Here is a 27,906-nt window from a genome sequence, read left to right as displayed (position 1 = left end):
ATGCATGTCAGCAGTCCAGGCCTGAAATGCCCCAGGCCCCTGTGCATAGGTGGGAGGAAACACACACTCCATGGTCTAGAATACATATAGATTACGCTGGGCCCTTTCAGGGTCAATTCTTCCTGGTTGTTGTTGATAGCCATTCCAAATGGCTGGAGGTTGTGCCTGTGTCATCTACCACTGCTGCCAAGACCATTCAAGTGTTGAGAAACATTTTTGCTGCACATGGGTTGCCAGATGTTCTAGTATTGGACAATGGTCCTCAATTTACTTCTACTGAGTTTCAGGGGTTTCTACAAGCCAACATGATCCGCCACGCTGCTTCGGCTCCTTTCCATCATTCCACCAACGGTCTGGCTGAACGGATGGTCCGTGTTGCCAAGGACGTCCTCAAGAAACTGACTTACGGCAATTGGCATCACAGGTTGGCTGACTTTCTTCTAGTCCATCGTACCACTCCGTGCACTGCCACGGGTAAGTGCCCGGCCGAACTCCGTTGGGGTCGTCAGCTCGTGACTAAATTGGACAGGCTGCATCCGGAGCGTGTAGCTTCACAGGTGTCTCAGCCACACCCACCACGGGTCCTGCATGAAGGTGATCCTGTCTGGGCCAGGAACTACGGCCTGGACACCTCTGGGTCCCGGCTGTGGTCTGCAAGGTCTCGGGGCCTCTGTCCTACAAGGTGTCCCTACAACGTGTCCCCCCACGTTCTTCGCCGCCACATTGATCAACTACGTGTGAGGCAGGACTCGCCTAGGGTTCCTCCTCAGTCTCCTCTAGGGGGGGAGGAGGAATGGGAAATGCATTCTTGGAATCAGAATCAACAGCCAACGATGGTTGTGGGGGACAACACGGGTACTCAACACCCACGTTCCACAGGAGATTCAAGTAGAAATTCATGGGGCAGGGGGCAAACAGACACCCCCACACACACTCCAGCCTGGGAGTCCCACCGGAGGTATACTAACTATCCACACCTCACAAACAATACTCCAGACACGGAGAATGACTAGGAGCATACTCACAACTCACAACATACAAAAGAGCAGGCAAAACAAAGGGGGAACACGTCCTTTGCAGCAATGGCTCACAGAAGAATGTCCCCACGCATTAGGGATAACAGGGAGGTATCCCTGGACCCTATCACTACAGAAAGTAACCAGGAAAACCACACTCCGTCAGGAAACATGGAGATGAGTTCAGAGGGGTTGGAAAACTCCATAGTTGGTAGGTCAACCAGGTATAGTGAACAGCAGAGTCCTGACTTCTCGAGCCTAGGAGACGGGCAGGAAAGTCAAACAGAAGTTACGAGACAACCACAGGTTAATTCACCTAGTGTGGGAAGCAACGGGGATAACACTACAAGCTCCCCAGGTCCGAGAAGGTCGCTAAGGGTCAAAGGCCCTCCCAAATACCTTGCAGATTACGTAAGGTGAGCATGTATATATTAATAACTTGAATTAGAGGTCCAGACTGGTTGACTCTGTGGAAACGGGGTTGGGGCACATCGGGTCTCTGTACGACGGAACAGCCCCACACCTTACACACACAGTGTGACACTAATACAACAGTTATTAACACAAAACCTTACTATGGTGGCGTCCATGTTGGGCGCAGTATTATTTCATCTAGGGGGGAGGGGTGTTGTGTCCTGAGCCTGCAAAAGCAGGCTCGGGACGTTGCAAGAGTCCCGGGCATTTGCAAAAGCTGCCCGGGACCAGACTGAGTGGCGCCGGCCTTGCGTGCATGCGCAAGGCGGGAAAAGACCGCCTTGTGATTGGTTGGAATTGCCCGGGGATCAGAAGGTATAAATAGAGGCTTGCGTGCCTCTGCTCGGGTTGTTCGTAGATTGGAAGCAGAGAATAAAGACCTGTTAGAAATGCATCGTGTCAAGCGCCATTATTCTCCGGACTTAACAGTCCACAACATACTGGCTACACTCTCTGGATTTTTATGCTGTCACTTTAATTCTTTCATAATAAATTTCAGTACAGTAATTAGAACTAAATGAGAAAGATTTGTTCCTTGATTGTTTGTTTTCAATCCTGATTTGTCTTAGAGAGTTCTGTTATCCCTTGTTCTTTACTCCTCTCAGTAGGTCTAACTGTTTAATAAATCACAAAAAGTCTATACTTGGTGAGCTGATTTCTTCCATTTTTTATAGACCAGAATTATATCAGAGCTTGTGTATGACTTAAAAACCAAAACTTGTAAAAAACAAATAAGCCAAGCTTCTGTAGTTTGCCAAATGCTACATTCTTATATTAATAGAAAGGGGAGCAGGATGAATAGGCTACATGTATCTGCACACATTTCACTTACATTATTCTTTGTGAATATCCCCACAGCTTTTTTCTTTTATTATTACTTTTTATTATAGTAAAATATTTAATTTTTGCCTTACAGCATCCTAAATATAAAATAACTCATTGTACATCAGACTGATTTGATAGAGTTAAATCTACACACATATCTGCCTAAATACAAAAACAAAATAGGGAAATATTTTTTATATTGTAAGGCAGGTGGAAAAACAATCTAGAAACTATGTAGGTGAAACAAAATTAAGAGGAAATGTCCAAAATGAGAGAGAATTATTCCTGGAATAGTCCTTGACTGTGACAAGATGAGAAAAGGCAAAACAAGATTAATAGCCTACACTAGCCTTCATTACCTTGAATATGTTGTACTTCAGCTTTCAGAATTTCCAACCACTCTGAATAGTGATTGATATAGGAAGATAAGCTTAAATCAAGTTTAAGCTCTGGAAGCTATTTGAATGCAATCTACACAGCTCTTCTGTATACAGCTGTATTGACGATATCTGCCATTAACTTTTTCCAGGATGTTTTGTTAATTTCTAATCTCTGCTAGGGTGGTTTCCTATGAAATATTAGCCAGGTTCAACCCTGATTAGCATCCAAGCCCAGATAGGTTTGGTCAGATAGCTCTGTTGATATTTAGTTAATAATGTATGAATCCCTTAATGAGCTACAATGTGTTTTGAAATGAAGTAGCCATCCCTAATGTTGATCTTATCAAATCATACAAAACCAGTATGTCCACTCTAGCCCAACAATTTCCTATTGGAATCTAACTTTAGAAATTCATTAAGAAGAACAATTTCTATTTTATTTACCAAAGATTACTTCCTCTAGTTTAAGAAATCAAAGTACAAAAGTTTAATGTACAGGTAGTCCTTGATTTATCACTGGTTGTTTAATGACTGAAGCTTCAGAAAGGATCCGGCTGTCAAAATGTTGTGTCATTCCCCATGGTCCCATGATCCTAATAGGGTGCTTGGAAACATGTTTGCACCAGTTGCCAAGCACCTCACAGTCATGTAATCACCATTTGTAATCTTCTCTGAGAAGAAGACTTTCTCTCCCTCAGAAGGTCAGTGGGGAAGCTAGCAGAGAAGATGCAAGCTGCTGCTGCTGCTGCCTACTGAGAGGCCTTGCTCTAGTCTTTGGGGGCTGGCTGAAAGAGCTCTGTTGGGGGAATCTCAGCGCTCTCTCTCTCTCTCTCTCTCTCTCTCTCTCTCTCCCCCCCCCCCTCAGAACTGAGATTTTTAGCCCAATGAAAGATTTCCCCTCCCCTCTGGCCATTGGGGTGAAATCCTTTGATGCAGTGGTTCTCAACCTGTGGGTCGGGACCCCATTTGGGGTCGACCGACCATTTCACGGGGGTCGCCAAGCAAGGCTGTCTGCCATTTTTTTGTCCGCCATTTTTTTGTCTGCCATTTTTTCCCCCTTTTCCGGCGGGTGCCTTACCTCCCTTGGGCTGGGCCAGCTGGTGGTCGGCCTGCTCCGTCTCTGCCGCTTGCCAGCTACGCCTCGGCCGGCACAGGGGGCGGAACCACGCATGTGCGGCGCTCCCGGGCAGGGAAAGTCCTCGACTTACGACCGGTTGGGTAGTCCTCGACGTACGACCGGTTTAGTCCTCGACTTATGACCGGTTTAGTCCTCAACTTACGACCGGTTGGGGTCGCAGCATTAAAAAGGTTGAGAACCACTGCTTTGATGGATTGCATGAAGAGAGTTAAAATCCTAAAGATTTTAGCTCCATCCTTGCAGCCCAATGAGAATCCCCTCCCCCGTGGATCCTCCTAGGATCTTTCCCTGAGAGACACTTCATGCTCTTTACCTGGGATTCTGTCCATTTTAACTCTCCAGGAGATTGCTTAACAACCATAATTGGGAGTGCCAGGATTAGTATCAAGGAGCAAAGCAACCATTTGCTCAATGCCTGAGATTCTGAGCTCAGTTTTGATCACATTTGTATTTTCCAAATGTCATTACGTAAACAGCAGCCAGACCAGTATATTCTTTGTTTTCCTGTTCCTTAACCAGACAAGCAAAAGAAAACTGCACTATATTCTATTGCTAATAATAATGTTATAGCTTTTAAATCACATCCTCAGAATTGGTAGTAAAATGATTATGCTCTGGATGAAGAACCACATTAATCAGTTCAGTGCTCTGGAGTCATTCTGTCATTGCTCACAGCTGTTCTGTGCTGTTCCTCTGTCCCTTCTGCTTTTTACCAGCTGTCCTGCATCAATGGACAATGGATGCTTCCTTCTGTTTTGTATCACAATTATGTAAATCATTGTGCTCTTTTTTATTACTATCAGTCTTCTAATTCTGTTCTTGTTTATTTCAGGCTACAAATACTTCTGACAATTAAATTCCACTTTAAAATATTTATTCTCTGTTATTCACAAGTTTGTATGTGGATCAAGTAGGAAAATGCTACCTTCAAATTAACTAAATTTACAGAGACTAACTCAGTGTTAAAAGGCTCTGGTGTTTTTGATGTCTTGAAATTCCCAGCTGGGAAATTTGTTTTGCTTTGGCCTTTCAACCAAATAAATATTTGTGAAAGGTTCTGAACAAAATTTGAGGTCATAGGAAGGAATCCCATGGCAACATCTTATTTATTTATTTATTTATTAAATTTATATACCGCCCTATCTCCCTTACGGGACTCAGGGCGGTGAACAGGCGATACTAAAAACCACGATAATAAATAAATAGTTTCTGTTCTAAAATCTTTACTGTATCTCATAAATACTGAAGTCTATGCTAGTCTCAACAGCCTTCTCTACTTGGAATTCTCCATGGTTCTTAATAAACACTAGAAATTACTAGCCTGAAATTCAATTCCTCTGGAGTCTGGATGGTTATACTGTCATTTCTTTCAGCAGTGTAGACTGAAAGCTAGACATACCTTGCTGCATTGTCACATACTACTGGCTAAGTTCACACATAGGGTTGAGCTTAATGTGATTTACTTACCTTAGGGGTTAGCATATTATTTGAACTTTGCTACCATGATTACTAAACCAAGGTTCATGTTTAGCCCCCTTATATGATCCAGACTGGCAGGATGCCAAATGAGCTGAAACAATCTTTCAAACAAGCAAAGGAAACTTGTTTAGCTATTACGTGGCATTAAATTTGCACATGACAGACGGATTATAGGATATAGAGCACAAATTAAAAAGCGAAATATGAAACTTTTTAAGTTCCTCTTCTAAATGCAATTCACACAGCCACCCTGATTTTACACCTCAGTTCCTGATTGCTATTTTTCATTTCAAAAGCCAATGTGTGAAATCTTGATCAATTCATGTAAAACAGAAAAATTGGGTACTTGCTTTATTTATTTATTTATTTATTTATTATTTAAATTTATATAAATAATTGAGGAAACCCACCTTTTTCAAGCTATTAACAAAACATATACCGACACCCATCATCCTTTCCTTCCAGGATAAGCAACATTATACCAACAAGAGAAGGAATAAGGGTAAGGCACAAAAATTAAATGCATAATAGAAGCATGTGGTGTAAAGTTTAGTCGATACCAAACTATTTGATATATCTCTCCATACCATTTTGTCCCCTAGCAAATTATCCTGCACTATATTCTATTGCTAATAATAATGTTATAGCTTTTAAATCACATCCTCATTAAATCCATACACCACTTCATATAGTCTCTTTTGCTTTTTAAACTTCTCATTTCTCTCTTTCCAGGATCTCATCTCCCCAGACAGTTACAATTTCTCAGACTTCTTCTTGTCCTATTTTTCTTTCATATTTTACAGTTCAGTTCTCATTCATTCTTTTTATATGAATGTGTATTACAAAGTGTTTCTTTCATACTGGTCATTCATTTCTGTTTATATTTTTTCATTTTGCAAATCCAACTTTCACATATATATAACAAAGTAATCAGAAGCACAACCTTATACATTGCTTCTTTTGATAAATATTCATTATTCACAAAAGATTGCATATTGCTCACATTTCTATCAGTATCTGCATCTTAAAAATTTGCAATTTCTCCATATTTTGTAATAATCTACCAGAATGCATGAATTAACCTCGTGAATCAAGTGCTTTTTTTCAATTTATGAATAACTTGAACTTATTTACTTTCCTGTCAAATATAAGTGCCTTAGTCTTGAAAGAATGAATTTTCATAACTGTACTCCATATTGCATTAGGCCACAGGTGTCAAACTCACTCTTGTCACATGACGTATTGTAATGTTTCACGACGTTGTTTGTCTTTGCGGAGCGGGGGTGGGTGTGGCCTGCACCTGATGTATCCGACCCGCAGGCCGCCAGTTTGACACCCCTGCATCAGGCAGTCTGATGTGTTTTGTAAATCATTTGGATTCTGAACCAACAATATAGTAATGTCTGCAAATAAAACAACACATATATTTTACATCCCCAACCAACACATCTCTAATGTTATCATAATATTCTTTACATGATAATAATACTAGTAGTTCAAGTAGTCATCACTTAAGCCTAATTGGGATTGGTAATTCTGTTGCTAAATGAAGTTGAGTAAAAATCATGACTCTCCTGCTTAGTGACAGCAGTTCCAGTAGCCTCACAACAAGTGATTGTTAAGCAAATCACCATGGTCATTAAATGAGACATCACATGAGGTATGGCATTGTTATCCTCATCAAAAACATCTCAGAAACAATCAACAAAGATCAATTTGGTCTAGTGATTAAGGCACCAAGCTAGAAAGCTGGAAATTGTGAGTTCAAGTCCTGCCTTAGCCAAAAAAGCCAGCTGGGTAACCTAGGGCTACTTACTCACTCTCAACCCAGCTCATGATTGTTGTAATGGGGACAATAGGAGGAGGAAGGTATGCTAGATATGTGCATCACCTTGAGTTATTTGTAAAAATAATAAAGGCAGAATAAAAAAAAATAAACTATTGGTTCAGACTTAGAAACAACCAGCCATCTTTAAGTGATTTTGGAAGGACAACTATTGCAAGAATTTATTTTTGAAGAAATATTCAAGCTTGCAGAAACACAAAAATGAACTCTGAAGTTCAGAGTCTGCTGTACAATTAGGTAAGAGGGTTGAATGAACAGTAATGCCTATACTTCCATAATTTTAATTTAAATAGGGGATATTTTAATAAATGAAGCAGGAAAGCAATCTTGAAATCAGTTCTTTTGTTATCTGCATTTACAGATAATCCTTGGATTACCATAGCAATTGGGGCTGGAATTTTTGTCACTAAGCAATGTGGTTATAACATGCCATCATGTGACCACATCACTTAGCAATGCCATTCCTGGCAGTTCTCATTACCATTAATAAGTGAGAACCATGTGGTTGAGGACCTCAAGTGACCATGACATGGCACTGAAAAATGTAAGTAGGCTGGTGTGTAAGGACTTCAGCCAAGAGCTATTGGTGGGCAGGTGCTACTAAATACAGTGAGCAAGATGGGTATCATGAATTGGTGCTATGGAATGTGGGCAGATGGATGCAATGGAGTATGAGAACCACATTGGGAGAAAAACCAGTGAGAGCAACTTGAATCTTCTGCTGCCTTCCCCATTGACTTTGCTTGTGGGATGCCCGCAGGGAAAGTTGCAAATGCTAATCATATGACTACAGCATAGGACAGTGATGGCAAACCTTTTAGAGACTGAGTGCCCAAACTGCAACCCAAAACCCACTTATGCATCGTTGGGTGCTGGGTGGGTGTTGCCCATTGGCTGGGTGTTGCCCATTGGGTGGGTATGGCCCATTGGGTGGGCATGGCTGCCTTGGTAACAGCAGACTGGGTGGGACTAAAAAGTTCAATCAATCAATTCCAACTTTGCGAGATCTTTTTTTCCCCCACGAGAAGTTGAAATTGATTGATTGATTGAACCTTTTTTTTTTTTTGCTCATGGCGGCGGAGGCCTAAAGCGAAAAGATTTTATAAAGCCCAGCTGAAGGCCTAGGACTGGGGAGACGGTGCGTGTGCCCACAGAGAGGGCTCTGAGTGCCGCCTCTGGCACCCGTGCCATAGGTTCGCCACCACTGGCATAGAACATTGCAACTGCCATAATTGAAAACTGGTTGCCTGAAACATGATTATTTGACTGTGGGGATACTATAATGGCTGCAACCTTGAGACCAATCACTAGTTCTCTTTGTTCACCACTGTCATAACTTTGAATGGTCACTGAACAAGTGATCATAACCAATGGATTACTTGTACTTCTTTACATAATAATACTGTTCATTATCTGCCTTTGCAACATTGGGCAAACTTCTTAAAGCTGATGTGAAAGAAACCCATACTTTGTTTCTTCAACTAGGTCCTGACAGTCCTTTCTAACTTTTCATTTAGGTCAAACAAACTTTCATGAAGGTATTCCTTCAACGTTGGGATAAGGTGGACATCACATGGTGCCAAGTACGGCCTTTATGGTGAAATCTATTTTTGCAATTATCTCTTAGGTGGCTCAGGAGATGTGAGGCCTAATGTTGTCACATTGCATGTTGCTTCTGAACTCTACTTAATTGTTTCAAAGTTTTAAGTGTTAACATGCAGCATTCTGAATTAAGTATGGTGCTAGGTTCAAAGAAATCAAATAACATGATCTGCATCCAAAAAAAGCTACAACCCCCAACCCCTATTACTATAGGTTTTCCTGACAAAGGGTTTTGAATTTTTTGCTTCACTGGTGAAGTTTGTGATGATATTACATGGACTGACATGTTGTTTCTGAGTCATAATGATGCACCCATATTTCATCAGTAGTCACAGTGCTGGGAAAAAATTATTTATTTTCATTCTTTTAGCATGACAACAATTGCTTGCAAAGTTCAACTTCTAAACTTATCTTTGCATGTGAGGATCCATCTTGCATAAAGTTTCTGATACTGAAGAAGATCAATAGTATATTTACACATTCCTATGAAAAATGCTGAGCTTGGCAGCACCCTTTTAACAATCTATTGATAGTCTTTAATTAGTTCTTCAGTCTTTCTCATTTGAAACCTTTTGGTTGCTATCACAGCTTATCCACTTTGTTCTTGATCACATTGATAAACTCTTCCTGCTTCACCATCTTTATATATTTTGGTACAGAACTTTTGTCAACATAATAATCAGTGTAAACCACCTATAGTTGGCAGTGAATTCTGAGTGAAAGAACTCTTTCAGCAATCAAGAATGCAATCATGGTGCACAATTAAACATTTTTTTCTTGGTCATTTCACAAAGTACAACAATATATAATAGTACAGCTTTCTGCTAACTGAAGGGAAAGAATAGATGCTAAAGAACATGACAGAGCTTCTACTGTATCAGTACTGCTATCTGTTGGCAATTTATAACATTGGTGACATTACATTTCTTTCAGTCCTCCTTGAATGGGATGATTGTTTCAGGGAATTGAAAGCATAGCAATTTTTCAATTTCCTGTTTTGTTTCTCTTTCTAAGGACAGATTTGCCTCAGATGTCAAAATCATTTGATCAGCTTTGGGTACAATGAAGCTTATGCAGGTATTCCTCAATTTATAATTATTAATTTAGTGACAATGACACTGAAAAAAGTGACATGCAACCAGTTCCTGGACCATCCCTATAGACACGTGAATAAAATTTGGGTGCTTGGCAACTGGCTTGTATTTATGAGAGTTGCAGCATCCTGGGGTCATGTGATTGCCATTTGCAACTTTCCCAGTCAGCTTCTGACAAGCAGAATCAAGGAAAGAAAGTTGGACAAAAAAAAAGGGCATAAAACTGGGCATATCTCATTTAAAACTACTTACAGACTTACAGAATCTTACAGAATATCAGAGTTGGGAGGAACTTGTAGGTCATCTAGTCCAACCCACTGCTCAAGCAGGAGATCTATACTATCTCTGACAAGTGGCTGTCCAATCTCTCCTTGAAAGCCTCCAGTGATGAAGCACTACCTTGCTTAGCAATGAAAATTTTGGTCCCAATTGTAGTTGTAAGTTGAGGACTACCTGTATTATCTTTTTAAGGATGGTGCTCTTTGCTAATCTGCTACTTATTCTCTCCTTCCCTTTAGGAGGATGCATGCTCTTTATCTTAGTATTGCCAATAATATATGCATTGAAAGTAAAGATTGACTCTCTGGATGCTTTTCCAAATGTTAGTAAATAAGTTAGTCTGCTCAGAAATCTTCTAGAATCTAGCCTGTTTGAGGTGTGGATAATATCCATCTTGAGTTTTCTATCTCCAGGTTTTAGATCTAGGAACAGCACTATATCGTGTAGCAAAACAAGGCAATGACCTCCAAGGTCCCTTCCAACTTTACTACTACTACTACTACTACTACTACTACTACTACTACTACTACTACTACTACTACTATTATTATTATTATTATTATTATTAATGTCATGTTGGCTAATTGAAGAATAATTTAATCACTTGTGTCCTACTTTAGGTAGTTGAAGAAAAAGAAATAATACACAAAACAAGGAGGAGGGTTGTTTGAAGAAAAGAGATTGAGAATACACTAATTTTGTTCAATGAAGCTATTAATTGATTGAATATTAGTATGAAATTAAAGATATTGAATATTAGTATGAAATTAAATATTTTTTTTCCTTTCCTTTAAAGGCCATTTAGTAGTTAGTAATTTGGAAAAAGTAACCTGTTAAGGAATGAGGAAAGGGATTAATGTTTCCAAAGAGCCAAAGGATTTTCTCCCTGAAAATATAAAAAGTTGTATACTTATGCTGGTCTCAATGCTGCATTAAGAGTTGAAACCCCGGACAGAGCAGATGTTGTGCAATATTGCTTTTTATTTAGATTAAAGCTCAATGAAAATTACTAGATTATGTGAACAAAGACTCACATCTTTTAAAAACTCTATCTCTTCTCAGATCAGGTTGTATCACCAAGTGTTAAAAAAATTGATAAAATTCAGAAGTATAATACATTAAGTTTAGCCCTGTCTCAGGTTTTCATTGGTTTTATTAGGTTTGAAATTGAGTTACACAAATATTATTCTGCTAGGTAACTAACCCTAGTTTTACCTAAAATGACTTAGTTGCTAGTGATCTATGAGAAATAGGTATTAGCAGATTTGCTGTGTTTTTCTTTGTAGGATGCACGTCAAAAATTCCGTTCAGTTCTGGTAGAAGCTACAATAAAACTGGATGAACTTGTGAAGAAGATTGGAAAATCTGTAGAAGATTCAAAGCCTTACTGGGAAGCCCGAAGGGTTGCTAGGCAGGTAAGAATACAATTGAAAAAAACTATGCTATTAGTTGATTGGAATACAACTTTAGAGGCACAATAAAAACACAATGGCATTGTTTATAGCACATGATCTCCATGTTATGATGCTATGATGGGTATTTCAACTGTATGCTTCCTATGAGACAGTGACCTTTTTCTCCTTCCAAGCGTGATGAATACCACCCATGCAGATCTTATCTATTAAAAGGCTTGTTTATTCTCAGTCCCTACTATTAACGATCACTGCAAAATTTCTAGTAATTCATTCATACTTCTTCATTGCAGTTATTGTAAATGCATCACAATAGAATCAATTATTCTCTTTTTCCTCAATTATGACTTATAGAAAGTTGTACTTTCTAGATTTTTCTTTCTGTAAGCAAAAGGAAAAAAATAATCATGATATCACCTAAATGAGTCTTTTTCATACTGTATAATGGAATTGTGGGTGGATTCACTTAACTTGTGATAGTCAGTCTGAAAATATTGCAGCCTTCCAACCAGTGGTGGGATTCAAATATGTGAACAACTGGTTCTTTGTATGGATGCCGCTTCCGGAAGTCCATTCTGGGCCTGGGCAACAAAAAATTAGCTACCAGTTCTGCCGAACTGGTGCGAACTGGCTGAATCCCACAACTGCTTCCAAGTGAGCTGACAAAAAACTGAATTGGCACAAACTGAATGTGAACCTTCTAAGGGAGCATATTATTGACTTATTTTTGAAGATTTTCTAAAGCTACTCCCTGGATCTGCTTCTAAAATGAATTGAGAATATTGGCTAATATACTTGTCAATTATTGATTACTGTGCTCTGAATTTATTACTTATTTTAGAATAATGTTTCTGCAGACTCTGCAGAAGGGAGAAGTTGTGACCTTTTCTCTACTTGATCTCTCCAAAGCTAAAAAGCCTAATCCATATTGTCTATTCCCTTGCTAAATCTGCAGCTATTCTGATCTTGTTGCCCTCTTCAAAAGAATGCATGGTGGTTTATTGGGAGCTAATTTGCTACAATTTTATTTTATTTCATGTTAGTGAAAATTGTAGAGCTGTACTTTTGTTGGGTTATGAGCTAGCTCATTTCCGTATAACAGTGGATTAACTTTTCTGGTGCAGTGATGCTTCTTTAATTGTTCAGAATCCACGGAGTTGATTTTTGAGTATTTTCTTTGCCTCTTGAAATATACAGTTTTGGATCCAGGAAATATATGCATATTGTTGAATAAAAATTAGAAGATGCTCCTGAAATTCATTATGTGCTACGGTAGCTTAAAAGCTCAGATTTTAAGCTAAAAACTAGAATGTCTCTAATATTTCTTCTGTAGTGAACTCACTGATTTTAAAGAAGTTACTATTTCTAAGGGAACAAATAATGGTGACTTACTTTACAGTATGTTATCTTTATATCTAAATATGTAACCATAACTATAAGTTTTCCCAGTTCTTATAGGACAGTGGTGGGGTAACCTATGGCACGCGTGCCAGAGGGGACACTCGGAGCCCTCTCTGTGGACACGCGTGCCTCGCTAAGTTTTCACAGGAAAAAGCCATTTCTCAAACCCCTTCCTAGCCAAAACAAGCCTCCGGAGCAAGCACGCTGTTTTCAGCTTTGAATTATATCAAATCTGACACAAGAAACAGATTAACAGATGACCTGAGTGCTGCATGTGTTGCTCTCAAATTTACAAAGTATGAGCCAAGGTTAGACAAATTATCAGCATACATACAACAGCAAAAATCACATCAATTGTTCAAAAGCATGCCAAATGCAAACTTTTACCTTTCAATAAAAAGTTTGTATTATTGTATTGTATTATTGTATTATTATTGAAAGCTTTGTTATTGTGTTTTTCTTTTAAGACAAAAGATGTTAATGTATGAATTGTTTTTTCTAAACTAAAACCTCAGTATTCAGGTTAAATTGCCGTGTTGGCACTTTGCGATAAATAATTGGGTTTTGGGTTGCAGTTTGGGCACTTGGTCTCTAAAAAGTTCGCCATCACTGTTATAGAAGCAGGAAGAAAATTTATATTACATTACATCACATCACACCACACTGTACTGTACCATACCATACCAACATGCTCCTAGAAAGTCTGTTAATTAACCAAGCATACCAAAACTATATTTAACTTCCTTTTGAATGGGAAATTTTCCCAACTTGGTTTATAGAAGCAAACAAACAAATAAAAACCGTTCCTTACATAATAGGAAAATTAATAGGGAAAGAAAGAAAGAGGAAGAATACTAAGGTATCAATTCTTAATCTATATACTACTAAAACTCTCACTGTGTTTATCTGTTGTTTGTACCTTCACGTTAGCCCAAACAGTACATTATATTACAACAATTTTTGAATCAAAATACCGAAAATCCATTAATTTGAAAAATGTATACAAATAATCTAGTACCCATTACTCCTGTGCAATTGAAATTTCTACTATGCTCAGACCAGCTTTATTTGCAAAGTTGTGGCCGTGGCAACATCTCCTTGGTCACGAGATTATGGTTTCCAATTCTCCTTGTCAGCTTCCACAAACAAAGTCAATGGGGAAGCCAGCAGGAAATTGGTAGTCACTGCTGCCCCAATGCTCTTTTGCTGACTCGATGTCTTTCTGTTTATCTGTTTAGGTAAGTAAATATTGGCTTATTATTGAAGTTCATTTGCTAGTGTAATTATTTTTCTATTTATGACCAGACTATTCAGAATTGGAATAAAAATATGGTTGGACTAAAATATGTTCATTCTAGTTACATTAGATTGCATTATCTTTTTTCTAAAAGGTTGAGCTACCTTTCACCATGGGTTGAGGTATCATTAGTATGTTGATAATACACTACTGTACATTTCTGTTTTTGTGGAATTAAGCAATGTTGTGAATGTCCTATCTTGGTGTTTGGAGAGATCTGGATGGAGAACATCAGGATTCAAATGCACCCTGGCAAGACTGAGTGGCTTTGAGCTTTGGGCCCACTGATTCTAGGAACAGAACAGAATAATAAAGTTGGAAGGGACTTTGGAGGTCTTCTAGTCCAATCCACTGCTCAGGCAGGAAAGTCTATACTATTTCAGACAAATGGTTATCCAATCTCTTCTTAAAAACTTCCAGTGTTGGAGCATTCACAACTTATGGAGGCAAATTGGTCCACTGATTAATTATTCTAACTGTCAGGAAATTTCTCCTTAGTTCTAGGTTACTTTCTCTTTCATTAATTTCCATCCATTGCTTCTTGTCCTGCCCTCAGGTGCTTTGGAGAATAGTTTGACTCTCTCTTCTTTATGGCAACCCCTGAGAACACTGCTATCATGTCACCCCTAGTCCTTCTCTTCATTAAACTAGACATACCCAATTCCAGCAACCGTTTTTTATATGTTTTAACCTCCAGGCCCCTAATCATTTTTGTTCTACCCACTTAGCCACTCATGCACCCAAGGCCAAATCCAGGGCTCAGCAGTCCCCAACTTATCTTTTCTGTTTTTTTGCAACTTCTGAGAGAGGTTTCTGGCTGATACGAAGCTCAGTGTAGGAGATGATCAGCTGGCCAAAGGGTGGGATGCATCATCAATCTTGAGTTCTTTCTCATGCCCACAAGAGATCTAAATCCAGCCCACCTTGAATTCTGTTGACCCTTATCTATCAATTTGTTTTGACTGTTAGTAGTTCAGATTCTTCTAGAGAGCAGTAGCATACAATAAACTTATATTCATTTGAACTGCCTGGACTACTGATTTCCTGTGCTTGACACTCAGCTTTCCTATAGAGGAAGCCTTGTGGGAACCTCATGTTATTTTGCAAGCAGAGGCTATTCTCACAATCATGAAATTAATTCCCCTTTCAATGTAGCCAAATATAGCAAACAAATTTGCAATGCAATTCTTCATTAAAATCAAAACTTCAAACAAATTAATAAAAATAATTTATTATATTGTGGAAAGCATATTGCAGAAATGCATATTTGGCAGAATTCAATATAAAAATTGTGTATTTGAGAAACAAAAAAACATTGGTGATGATTTTTTAAGCAATTAAATAAAAAATTATAAAAAGATATTTAGTTGGGATGAATCAAATTGAAGTAACGATTCTTCATCCATTCCTGTGAAAACATGAGCTGCTGAATATTTTGCATTGTTTCTTATACTGGCCAGATCAATTAGCTGTTTATTTCTTTGATTCACAGAGAAGTTTTTATTCTGGCTATTTGTTTAGGAATCATCTTACTGTGTTCTGTTTTTGTAGTTCATTGTCCTGATTTCTAGTTTCCATCTTTTTCATTGGAAATTATTTTTTTATAAGTCTTCTTTCATGTTCCGTCAAGTCTTGATTGTGAGTAAATTATGTAGGTATATAGGCTATCAAGGGAATATATTTTATAAGACAATAATTGCAGTCATAAGATATCAATCAGCTAATGCTGGTAAGAAGTACACGTTACAGAAGATTCTTTTATATTGTGTGCATTGTGTGTGTGAGAGTATTTAGCACCAGCTTTTCTGTAATTTGTGAGTGGAAACTCCATCAATGTGTTATTGCTAATCGTGTGAATAAAATAAAGCCTTGGGAATAATGACTGTAGATTGTATAGGCTGCTAACATTTAAGCAAATATTTGGCTTCTTGCTTATAACTTTAATAGCCTCTGCCTCTTTTCAGTTGTGATAAGTCTGACATCAATAACCTATGAACTTTTGTTTGTGGGAAACGTTGTCTTTACAACTTTCTATACAACTTTGGATTTTTTTAAAAAAGCAAAATGACTATATCAACCAAATGAACTGCTTTTTTGGTGCAAATTATTCTGAAATGCTTTCTGGTATTGTTCCAAATAATATTATGGGGTATTTTCCAATTTATCTTGTGTGTCTGTGAGATCTGTTGGAGATTAAGTCTCTGAATTAATTTATATAGATTGGCAGAAAATGTCAGTTACAATTATTGTTTGAAACATTTCATTAAGAGATGGTACTACCAGTAGATACAAAGAAGAAGTCAAAGTCAAAGGAAAATAAGAAGGGTCATTAGATGAAAACAGGTGGATATTTATTTATCAACAGTGTGACTGACTTTCTCAGCAAGGTTCTGACAAGAGGTATTTTATTGACATCATAGTTTAGCAACATCTGAAGGGCCAAAGCTTCCCCACTCCTATATTATCAAAAAGCCTCCTTAATTACTAGGTAATTAATTTGATAATTTGTACCAAGATCTGCTTATTTTTGGATTATATATTTCTACATTCAGCATTAGAGGATAGAGGACTGGATCAGATTTTCTGCTATTAGAGTAGTTAATAGGAATTATTAACTGCTCTAAAGATTATATGTTATTACCTAAATCGGCTTTAAATATACATGTCTTAAATCTTTTTGTTTTTTTGGGCTTGCTTTAAATAGAGATAATCTGGATCTCAACAGTTGAAGATATTACTTTTAATTTATTAGAAAAGTGATGTTTTAAAATAAGTCTTCTGCACTCAATGTGGTGTCTTAGCAACAAGATCTGATTATGTATATGAGCACTATAACTTTGAAAAAAAATGTGAAGGGAAGCTGGTTCACCCCGAACGTATAGCATCCTACATGAATTGTCATTTGGATATGTTAAAACTATAGAATAACTTGTACATTTTTGGAAACAATACTGAAACAAGCAGTGATCTACACGAATCTACTTAATGATATGATGAGATGGGGAATGTTACATATATAAGCAGGATATAATCCTTCAATCAATAGAAATAGTTACTACTGGCATCTATTGTACTGACATTTTAAAATCAGCAAATGAAAATCAGACAAAATCATTGGGTAATATTTATCCCTTTCCTTCTTAGTACTAGATCAATTTAATCTTTCATTGCAGGCTCAGCTAGAAGCGCAGAAAGCAACACAGGATTTTCAGAGAGCCACAGAGGTGCTACGGGCTGCTAAGGAAACCATTTCCCTTGCAGAAGAGAGGCTGCTGGAAGATGACAAACGTCAATTTGATTCTGCATGGCAAGAAATGCTCAACCATGCCACACAGCGGGTAGGCTGTATTACTACTCTTCCTATCAGTTTTTTAAGTATTTTAGGCAAGACGGAATTGATACCTTACAGAATATTGCACAGGTTCTAACACATACTTCAGAGACAGTAGATATCAGTAGAAAAGCAGCAAGATTGTTTGCAGGTAAAGTAACCACAGGTTGGTAACAGGTAGAAAAAGGCTGGATCATGATTGATTGGCCTGCAACTGCACAAATAAAACAAATTGACTTAAAGGCACATAACTTGTTTCTTCAGGTCTTTCACCCCTAGCCACCAAAACTGAATCCACCCATTTGGGTGCTGGTCATCCTTTTCTCTTTTTTCCCATTTACCCAGAAAACTAGGAGGATTGATTTGTAATCATGATTTAATATTAATCAGAATTTGGGCATTATTTATGATTAAATGAAAGTAGCTATTTTTTAGTAGGCTCTATGGCCAATGTTAAAAAGAAAAGTAATTGCCTTTTTAGAAAGACCTTGACATAATAATCTAAATGGACTTTTCAGATTCAGTTCCATGATTCTGTGATTGAGTTTAATTTACATGGAAGTTTCTCATCTTTTGCATTTTTGTAACAATTTTAGTCAAATGGCCAATGGGATGTCACTAACGTTAATAAATTATAGCAAGATATTTACAATTCAGATTCCACTGAGCCCTCTTTTTTCTATGCTATTTTGCCAGATATTACTTAAACTTTTGAGGAATATTGTTACTAAAAACAATCTAGGCTTTGTATGTAAAAGCTTAAACTCAAAAACATTTTCATAACCCTTTTTAAAGGTTATGGAAGCAGAGCAGACGAAAACTAGAAGTGAACTTGTACATAAAGAAACAGCAGCCAAATACAATGCTGCCATGGGCAGAATGAAACAGTTGGAGAAGAAACTGAAAAGGGCTATCAACAAATCAAAGTAAGTTTAAATCTCCAAGGGATCATGTGATGTTGTGATTGTTGAGTGTTTTTCTGTCATATGTAAATAGAACCATGAGAAACCATGGGAAATGTCAAAGGCAGCCTTGAGTCATAGACTCCTTCCAAATGCTCAGTACAGGACAAATGCAGAAGGCGTCACAAACAGGAAATAAATATTATGGGATCATAGCTCAGCAGTATATAATGTGTGATTCAGTACAAATCATTTAGCTGTGATATTGCCAGATTAGGGATTTAAAAAGTCTTGCTTGAAGAGTTCTTCATAAAATCTTCTATCAATCTGAATTAATAGTTATGAGTTCTCTGACCAATGGTCTTAGTCAGTGAGCCTTAAGCTGTGGTTTAACCATGGTTGTAAAAAGTAAGACTTGCCTGAAAAATCACAGGAAAACTACATTATAGCTTAACCATTGTAAAAAAGACCTGTTTGATGAATCCTGCCTGGCCTTCATATTTGGTGCTTCATTTATCAATTTGAGCTACTACTATCTTGTGCTTCGAATGCCTTTCAGGATGGTTTAAAATCATCTCTTAGTCCAGGGGTAGGCAACCTTGGCTCTTTTATGACCCATGGACTTCAACTCCCAGAATTCCTGAGCCAGCCGTGCTGAGGGGAAAAGGAGAGGTTTCCAAGCTGAGCCATGCTGGCTCAGGAATTCTGGGAGTTGAAGTCCACAAGTCATAAAAGAGCCAAGGTTGCCTACCCCTGTCTTAGTCAAATTATATTAGCAGCAAGATTATGGCTCAAGGCTGGTAAATGAAACTATAACACTATTTTAGTAGTTTTTCTATTACGATAGAGCACTATGTTAGATACCATTTTCCAGTCTCTGCTATACTGTAACAACAGAATGATTTAATCCAAAGGGCTTTCAGATTCTGGATCAGAAGCTTCTGGGAGATCCCGAGCAACTGGGCAAGGTGGATCAGGTTTCATTTGAACTTGATCTCACTTGTACACATAGAAATTTTCCAACGTTCTCCAGGATTTACTCCTTGCTGTCAGACCCACTGGGTAGATTAGATCAAAAAGACAACTCCACAGGAAGACTAGAGCTAATTTTATTAAGACTGGCTATAATAACAGAATCTTGTAAATCTTACTGTGTTTTACTTCTTCCTCCTTCGTGCAGTTCAATACATTGTCTATTTGAATCACTTCTGAATGTTATCTGGATGTTCTGAACTTGGTGTTTTACTCCTCTGTGCCTTGACAGTGGAGTATCTTGTATATCTTCAATATCATTGTTCTTAACTCTCAATATTCTATTAGGCAATTTGAGAATCTGTGTGCTGTTGTATATAGATTAAATTTAGGTATATTTATCTATTTCTCAACCCCAAGCCCAATGAAATTATTATTTTTTAGGTGGGTAGAAGTGTCACACAAATTAACTAGCATAGTATTACGGTATGTTTTGTATAAACAAATTCCAATATTGAAGTGATAGGATGGCTAGATTGTTTTATATCAACAGGATGGTAGATGGCTGAATGGATGGGAATTAAAAGGGAGTGCATTGTTCTTCTACCAATAATAATGCTATTATGTTCCCATCCTTATAGGCCTTATTTTGAACTCAAAGCAAAATATTATGTACAATTAGAGGTATGTACTTTTTATTTATTTTATGTAGAAGATAAATATATGTAATTCTGGATTGAGTTATGGAGTCCTTGATTCTCTCTGTGCTTGGTTGTTTGTTTGCAGATATTTCATTAGCCAACTAGGTATTATCATCAATGTGAGTTATTGATTTTTCTTATTTAAAGCCATCTGACTCCCCAAAAAGCAACAGAAAAAAACCCCTCATTCACATTTGTTGCTGTTGTAGTGGTTGTTTCATTTTAAGAATGATGAAACTTTTATAGATGTGAAATTTTCTGTATAAATGGGGGGTATTGTCTTTTGGAATTTGAGGAAGAATGCGTAGCATTTAGCATATTTATTTAGTTCTAATTAATTTTATACTATCTTTATAGGAACCAGATTTTTAAAAATTTAATTATAATGTATTAAAACAATAAATCAAGAAATATATTAAGTCTTCTCATAGGACAGTTGACTCTATAGAGAAGGAGACAATTTAGTTTCTTCCGTTCCCCCACCCCTCCAGGAACATTTGCTATTATTTGTCTTGTGGTGTGGGGAATGTAGACAATATATTTCAGTGAGGTGGAAATTCTGCTGTGGGTAATGGATAGTAACCTTTTAGTATGGAGATGTTCTTCCTAAAAAATAGTTAATCTGCACATATGTGAACTTATGCATAATTGACTTTTATATGCTAATATTAGAAATATATACCCAGGATGAAAAGCATCTCTACCTGCTATAATAATCCACAAAACTATATATATATATAGTATGTTTGAGCTATAAGCTTTCAATCAAGTCTTCAATGAAGCTAGCACCAGAACTAGAAAGAACATTTTCAGGATAATTTCTTTAACTAGTATCCTCCTTAGTGTTGGACTCCCATAATCAATCATCCCACAAGATATTGGATTGTCATGCTTGATGAATTAAAGAAATCAAAGTCCAACATGGCGGGAGGATCTTAAAATTGGATGGAGTTATTTTAAAGTTAGAATACTTCATTCTACCTGCTAGATTGAATGATCAGACATTTGTGTAATAAATAAAAAGAGTTCAGTTCTCTGTAAATCTGCTGATCGTGTCAGCTTTATTATTTTGGTGAACAGCTTTATGGGAAAGTTGGGAGGTGTTTTAGAGGGTCCCTAGTGCCCTAATGCAAGTCTTTCTTCACTTGAAACCTATGCAATTTATTGTATATGGATATTTAGAAGTTTTTCTTTGAGTAAGTAAATTTTTTGACTGTTTTATTAGCAATTAAAGAAGATAGTGGATGACCTGCAAGCAAAATTGGCTTTGGCCAAGGGTGAATACAAAACAGCCTTGAAGAACTTGGAGATGATCTCTGACGAGATTCATGAGAGGCGGCGAGCTTCGTCAATGGGGCCCAGAGGATGTGGTGTTGGGGCTGAAGGCAATAGTACTTTGGCAGAAGACTTTTCAGGATGCAAGTTAGAATCAGATAATGTTTCCAGTAAGTAGTAGAAAAAAGTATAGAGTTTTGGCCATGTCAATTTTTTTGAAAGGTTATATCAGCAACTAAGAACTGGTCAAAAAGTACCAGGTGTCAAGGAGCCAATTATAACAGTATAATTAATAGAGTGCCAAAGTACTTTTCAATTTTCCAAACAATTTTTTCCATTGCCATGATACTTTAGAATTTCTTTTTGAGGTGTGATTGAAATCGATTGTTGTGAGAGTGCTGTTTTTACTTTTTCTGTTATGCAACTGTCTGTGGCTTCTCATGTTTTGAATCTGATTAAAAATCCTTTGGGGGGGTTCCTCATGAACATTTCTCGTATTTAGTAGAAATAGGATAAATCAGGAATCTGGAAATCCCGGGATATATGATTGTACCATGAAAAATAGGACAAGCAACATTCTCAGCTTTGTTGTAATAATAGTAAAATTTTGCCAAATCTATTTTCAATTTTGACTTTGTTAAAAAGTTTTTTTAAAACATACAAAATGGTTTAAAATAGGTATTAAAACTATTTAGTACAACTATCCATCTATGAAAATTAGAGAGTTGGTTTCATAGGAGCAGTGGTGGCTCAGTGATTAGAATGCATTATTGCAGGCTAATTCTGCTGACTGCCAGGCTTAGGACACTGGACACGGCTAATATTTTGAAAATGGACGAAGGGCAGGTTTTTTGTATTTATCATTCTCTAGCTGAACCTTTCCTTTGGAAAATGATGACATACCTGTAAGCATGAGTGTGGATGCAGCTGACTTATTTTTATGACAGTTCACTTTTTTCTAATGGCCTGTGGTGATTGGTTGAGGAGAGGAATCATACACCATTTTAATATTACCACCTAGAAGTATCCATGAAGTTACCTAGAACAGAGCTTTTCAACCTTTTCACCCATTGTACCACTTTTAGGACATGGCAACATCCGAGTACCACCAGTCGCCTAGCAAGGTGTCAAAAAATTGACCAAAAAAAAGGAAAAAAGTGATAAAGTACAGGTAGTCCTCGTCTTACAACAGTTCGCTTAGTGACTGTTCGAAGTTACAATGGTACTGAAAAAAGTGCCCCCCAAGCCACAGCTGAGCAAGACATCTGCCTGCTGCTCGGCGGCGTTCTTCCTCCTGTCCGAGGTTTCCATTGTTGTGAGCATTTCTGTTGAGGATTGGCAGTGGGGGTGGGGTGGGGTGTGTTTGGTTTAATCCCCCCCCCCCGTCTGCTGGGTGGTTGCAGCAGGTTTTGGTCATTTCATATGACCCTGGGACACTGTGACTGTCATAAATATGAATCAGTTGCCAAGCATCTGAATGTAAATCACAAGACCCTGGAGATGCTGCAACATTCCAGCTGATCGGCACTTCTTCAGGGCTCAGCGGAAGCACCAGGATCAGCGCCGAGCTCCAGCTGGAGCCTGGCACTGATCCTGGCACTTCCACTGAGCCCTGACAGCCCCGAAGAAGCACCATTCAGCTGGAAAGCAGCAGTGATCCTGGCGCTTCCTTTGAGCCCTGACAGCCCTGCAGCTCCAGCCGTCTCTCGCTCAGGCTTGTGTGGTGCTGCCACCGGTTCAGCTCATTCCCCTCCCCTGCTACTTTTCTAGGATGGTCGCGTACCACCTGCCAGGTGCCAACGTACCACAGGTGGTACCTGTACCACTGGTTGAAAAGCCCTGACCTAGAATAGAGCTTCTGTCAGAATAGACTTTACCTTTTTCCTTTTGGCAAGAGGTGATAGTACTCTTTAATATATTGCTGAGAATAAACAATAGTTGGTTGCAGGGGTTTGGGAATGGAGGAACAGAAGTCCTAAACAGGGGAAAATAATGCTGAATTTTGTTTTGTTTTGTTCAACGTTAGGGAGAATTGTATTACTCTGTTAGTTGTGATTGAGATGGCTTATAAGCATGTTTATTCTATTCATTAATGCTGATTGTTTTTTTACATTTTCACAGTGGCATCAGAGGTATTTGAAGATGACAACTGCAGCAGCTTTGTGTCCGAAGAAGACTCTGAAACTCAGTCTCTATCTAGTTTCAGTTCTGGTCCCACAAGCCCTTTTGATATACCAGCTCAATTTCTTCCTATGACTCGCCCTAAAAGCTTGGATTTGTCTAGCCCTATATCATTATCTGAATTTGGTATATTTCCCCTATTAGGACCTCGCAGTGAATGTAGTGGGGCATCCTCTCCTGAATGTGAAATTGAAAGAGGTAAGTTGGATTGATGAAGGCAAAGATCAATGTAATACAGAGATAAGACAATGGCTAAGGACAAACAATGCAGGTGTGAGATATGTAACTTTGGTAACAGTATATGCTATTTTGTTGCCGTATTTCAAAAGGATACTGTAGATGTAGAGAAAGCTAGAAAAGGGAACAAAATGATCTGGATCCAAAAAAGATGCCGGAACTCCGTTCTAGGCATTCTATGACAAAAAAAAGCCCTAGTTTTGGTAACCATCAAATGCAGTGGAATCAAGATTGATAGGACTTTCCAAGTTTGGTGATTAATTAAAGATCTTTTTGGACTGGATTCAGAAGCACACATACTTTGTAAGCGGAGTATGAATCCGACCCAAGTTATGATTATATTGTGGAATTTTACCCTTTATAATACAAAGCTGCAAAATCTTTCCATCTCATTTTCACAGGAGACAGGGCAGAAGGAGCGGAGAACAAGATACTTGACAAAGTGAACAAGAATAAGAGTGTAGACAGCAGCTCTTCTTCCAGTGGCCCAGTTCTAGACAATCGGTTGAAGCAACTTTCCTTACAATGCCTGAAAGGCAAGGATGGGGTTTGTGCAGACAAACTAATAGTACAAACTGGGTGAAATGATGTCCAGAGCCTAATGAGGAATATAATTTATTTATACACAACTGTTTTCTGATTGTCCAAACCTTGTGCCAATGACTAATATATGCCAAATTTTTGTCTTTACTGTACAATAAAGACTTACACAATTGCTGAGGGCTAAAATAAGCGCAATTAAATATATAATAGAAATCTTGGTCAGGACAGAAATTGTAAAGGACAGAAATCTCGATCCTTAAGACATTTTGTAACAGTTTGGGAGAAGCAATAATACCAGTCCTCTGTGAAGTTTAGGCCATTCTGGCACTGAGGGCAAAGCCAGGTTGGGAGGATTAGCTGGTGTCTTATTTGTGATGCTGTTTAACGCCATAAAATTCCAGGATGCTAGCAGCAAATCCTTTGAAATACCTTGTATTGTATTTTGGGTTACCAAAGGAAGCTGCTGCATGTAACAGAATTTAAGATACCTTCAGTCTTCCTATAGAATTCACGAGTGTTGATACATTATACCTCAAGGGTAATTAAAATGTTAATATTGATGCACAGGATCCTTCTAGCTTTTTACATGGCTGGGGGAAGGATGGAGATGAGAAGTAGTTTTGGTTTATATATATTATGATCAAAATTAAATGGGCAGTGGAAACATTAATGTAGGATACCACTTTGTTGTGAAGTACCAATTATGATAATCACTAAGCATAGACAGGAAGATTCTTCCACAACCCACCAACTAAAAAAGAGAAATGTGCATGAATGGAATAGTTGCCATAGCGTTGATATGGGGAGCAATTTCTAGTATCTCTGCATTATCAAGCATTTTTGGAGTAGTTAAAAAGAGTTCAAAGTTAGTATCCTTTAAGTAAAAATCCAAATAAGATGGAAAGGAAGTTGAAGCATGTTAGCAAGAATTGGTATTTATGCTAGTAAGAAATAGTTAAAAGCATAGAGTTGCTTTACTAGTTAACATTTCTAAAAATTGACATAGGTCATCTTTAATGAACATATTTTTTGAGCATTACTGATTAGCAATATCCATTTTCTCAGTATTTTTTGTTATTTGGCTTTTGTTTTATTTTGTCAATGTTATGTGTATATTCTTAAAACAAATGTAAAAAATATTTCACACTAACTCTCCTCTGCTCTTTTGTTTTCATGTGTAGTATGTTTATTTTTAATCTTTACAACGTCATTCTTCAAATATATATATAAGTCTTCCATATATGTTTTGGTTATACTTTGGCTGAGGATCTTTGCAAGGAATAATGGGAATGGTAATAATAAAGTGAGAACTAAAAATGTTAGTAGTGAGTCTGTGTCTGTGTAAGGTGCTATCTATATAAATAAAAATGTAAATGTTCATTTGTTCAAAATCTTAAATCTCCGAAAGTTCTTCACCGATTGCTTTGAAATTTTGACACAACGTTGCATTCAAATACGCACGTGTTTCTATATACCTACTATTATATAGATGTCACACTTGTGACAGGTAAAAACATGCTTTTTTTGAAAAAAGAGCGCCATCTGTTGGACGTAAAAGCAACACACGCTAACCAGACTGAGCCACAGCAACGTGTGGCCGGGTACAGCTATATGTAATAAAATTTAAAGTTTGGGGATTGCCTTTATAAAAACTTATGAGATACAAAATTAAACTGTTTTGTTTCATGGATATTGTGACATTTAATCATTTTCCTGTGATAAATTCTGGCCCTTACACATTACCAGCAATCACCAACATCCTAGTTAAGGGGGAAGTGACCATTTTCTATATTTGCTAACCTGCTATAAAGACCATTAGGGTTACCCTACACAACTTACTGTACTTTTTTGTACCCTTCCCATTTTATTTGCAATGCACTGGCTGACAGAGTCATTCTAAAAGTTTTTTCTGGTAGAAAATGCACTGGCTGTGTCTGTACTGCAGAGGCCCTGATCACCTAGCTGCTAAGTGCCCTGGCAAAGAAAACTTTTCCCTTGCTTGGCGACAGTTTGGCTGGTTTGGTTTGTAGGTTTGCATTCTTCATTTTGGATTTTACTCGGTAGAGGAGTGGCAGCGGTGGTAGAACTGCCTCTAGGCGTCACAGGACAAAACCTCTGTGAGGAAGTGAACTTTTGGCTTTTTCCCTGGTTAATAATGTGACTCAAATAATGGGAAAATTTCTAGATTTATGGAATGCAGTTGAAATTAGAGAAGGGCCATTGTCTTACCTGAACGCCGTTTCTCAGCACGGAGATGGATAATCCACTAATGGGTTAACTTAATCCTCCTGCCCAATCAGATCAAGTCAGCTAAACTTGCCACGCCTGTCCTGGACCTGTTTCTTCCCAGTTTTCAACGAGGACGCAGCATTGACTGACAGCATGATGTATTGGCTCACAGAACTAGACCCTAGGCCTAAGGACCTATTTGGGTGGGTGTGGATTATCCATCTCCGTGCTGAGAAACGGCGTTCAGGTAAGACAACACCCCTTCTCCAGCACTGGAGATGGATAATCCACTAATGGGACATACCAAAGCCCACTGTCCCTACGGGGGGGGGGGAATCGGGAAAGTTTGGAAGAGTGTCGCGAGGCACCACTTGTTGGAGAACCCTCCTGCCAAAGGATGTCAATTTTAGATGGCTGACAACAGAAGGGATTCTTGTCACATGGCAGGAGAAAAGTTCCGTCTAGACTCAGTGGAGAAGGCAGAGGAGTTTTATAGGGAGAATTTTGGTAGTGAGGAAGATCTAACTGAGAGGTGAGACAGGAAAGGGAAACATCAGTTCAGGCTGTGGAAAGAAAGCGGGTTGATACTAGAGAGGATATGGACAATGGCAAAAACGAAGGGAAACATGATGAGGATAGACCTAAAGAAATTAAAGAGGCCAGACCGACAAGATTGATGGAGGAAAAAGAAAAAGATTTACAACCTCAAGAGTCTAGGCCGCCAATAAGAACTAGATCTAAACATAGATAAGGAGGGGAAAAAAGGTGTTGAATCCATATCCATCAATGTTAATGGTCTCAACTCTCCAATAAAAAGGAAAAAGTTTTTGAATAAATTGTATAAGATGAACTTAGATATAATTATGTTGCAAGAAGTCCATATAAAAAAAACCAATATCAATATCTATTGAACTGCCCTAAATTGGGGAATATGTTTGCGGCACTATCACAATACAAGAAAGGAGGAGTGGTAGTATATATTAAGCAAGAAATCTCGGCAAAGCAAATTTATAAAGATGAAGAGGGCAGAATTTTAATTGTGGAAATAATTTTGAATAAAATGAAAATCCTTCTAGTGGGAATCTATGCTCCGAATGAGGGGCAGAAACAATTTTATAAAAAACTACATAATATTATTATCCAATTGGAATACGACAACATATGTATAATGGGAGACTACAATGCAATTATGGATAGATGCCTAGATTATAAATGTGGAAAGAATAGAAAAAGAATTAGAAGTACAATACCTGATACATTCTTAAAAATGGTTAATGAGCTTAATATTCAGG

The 27,906-nt window shown here is 37.9% G+C and overlaps 1 protein-coding gene across 1 annotated transcript in view; it reads left to right on the top strand.

Moving 5' to 3' along the window:
* The window catches only part of SH3BP5 (SH3 domain binding protein 5), a 42,819-nt gene extending 17,112 nt beyond the window's left edge, over nt 1-25,707 (top strand). The window contains exons 3-9 of the mRNA XM_015823143.2: nt 11,420-11,548; nt 17,417-17,581; nt 18,370-18,500; nt 20,090-20,132; nt 21,375-21,594; nt 23,546-23,803; nt 24,244-25,707. Coding sequence (XP_015678629.1) covers nt 11,420-11,548; nt 17,417-17,581; nt 18,370-18,500; nt 20,090-20,132; nt 21,375-21,594; nt 23,546-23,803; nt 24,244-24,425 — 1,128 coding nt within the window. The 3' untranslated portion in view covers nt 24,426-25,707. The remainder of the gene's footprint in view (nt 1-11,419; nt 11,549-17,416; nt 17,582-18,369; nt 18,501-20,089; nt 20,133-21,374; nt 21,595-23,545; nt 23,804-24,243) is intronic.
* Nucleotides 25,708-27,906: the final 2,199 nt, after the last annotated feature.

Source organism: Protobothrops mucrosquamatus, unplaced genomic scaffold (assembly GCF_001527695.2).
Source record: "Protobothrops mucrosquamatus isolate PMUCROS unplaced genomic scaffold, P.Mucros_1.0 scaffold_177, whole genome shotgun sequence".
Taxonomy (NCBI): domain Eukaryota; kingdom Metazoa; phylum Chordata; class Lepidosauria; order Squamata; family Viperidae; genus Protobothrops; species Protobothrops mucrosquamatus.
Note: the sequence above shows the minus strand (reverse complement) of the source record. Positions and strands in the feature narration are given on the sequence as shown.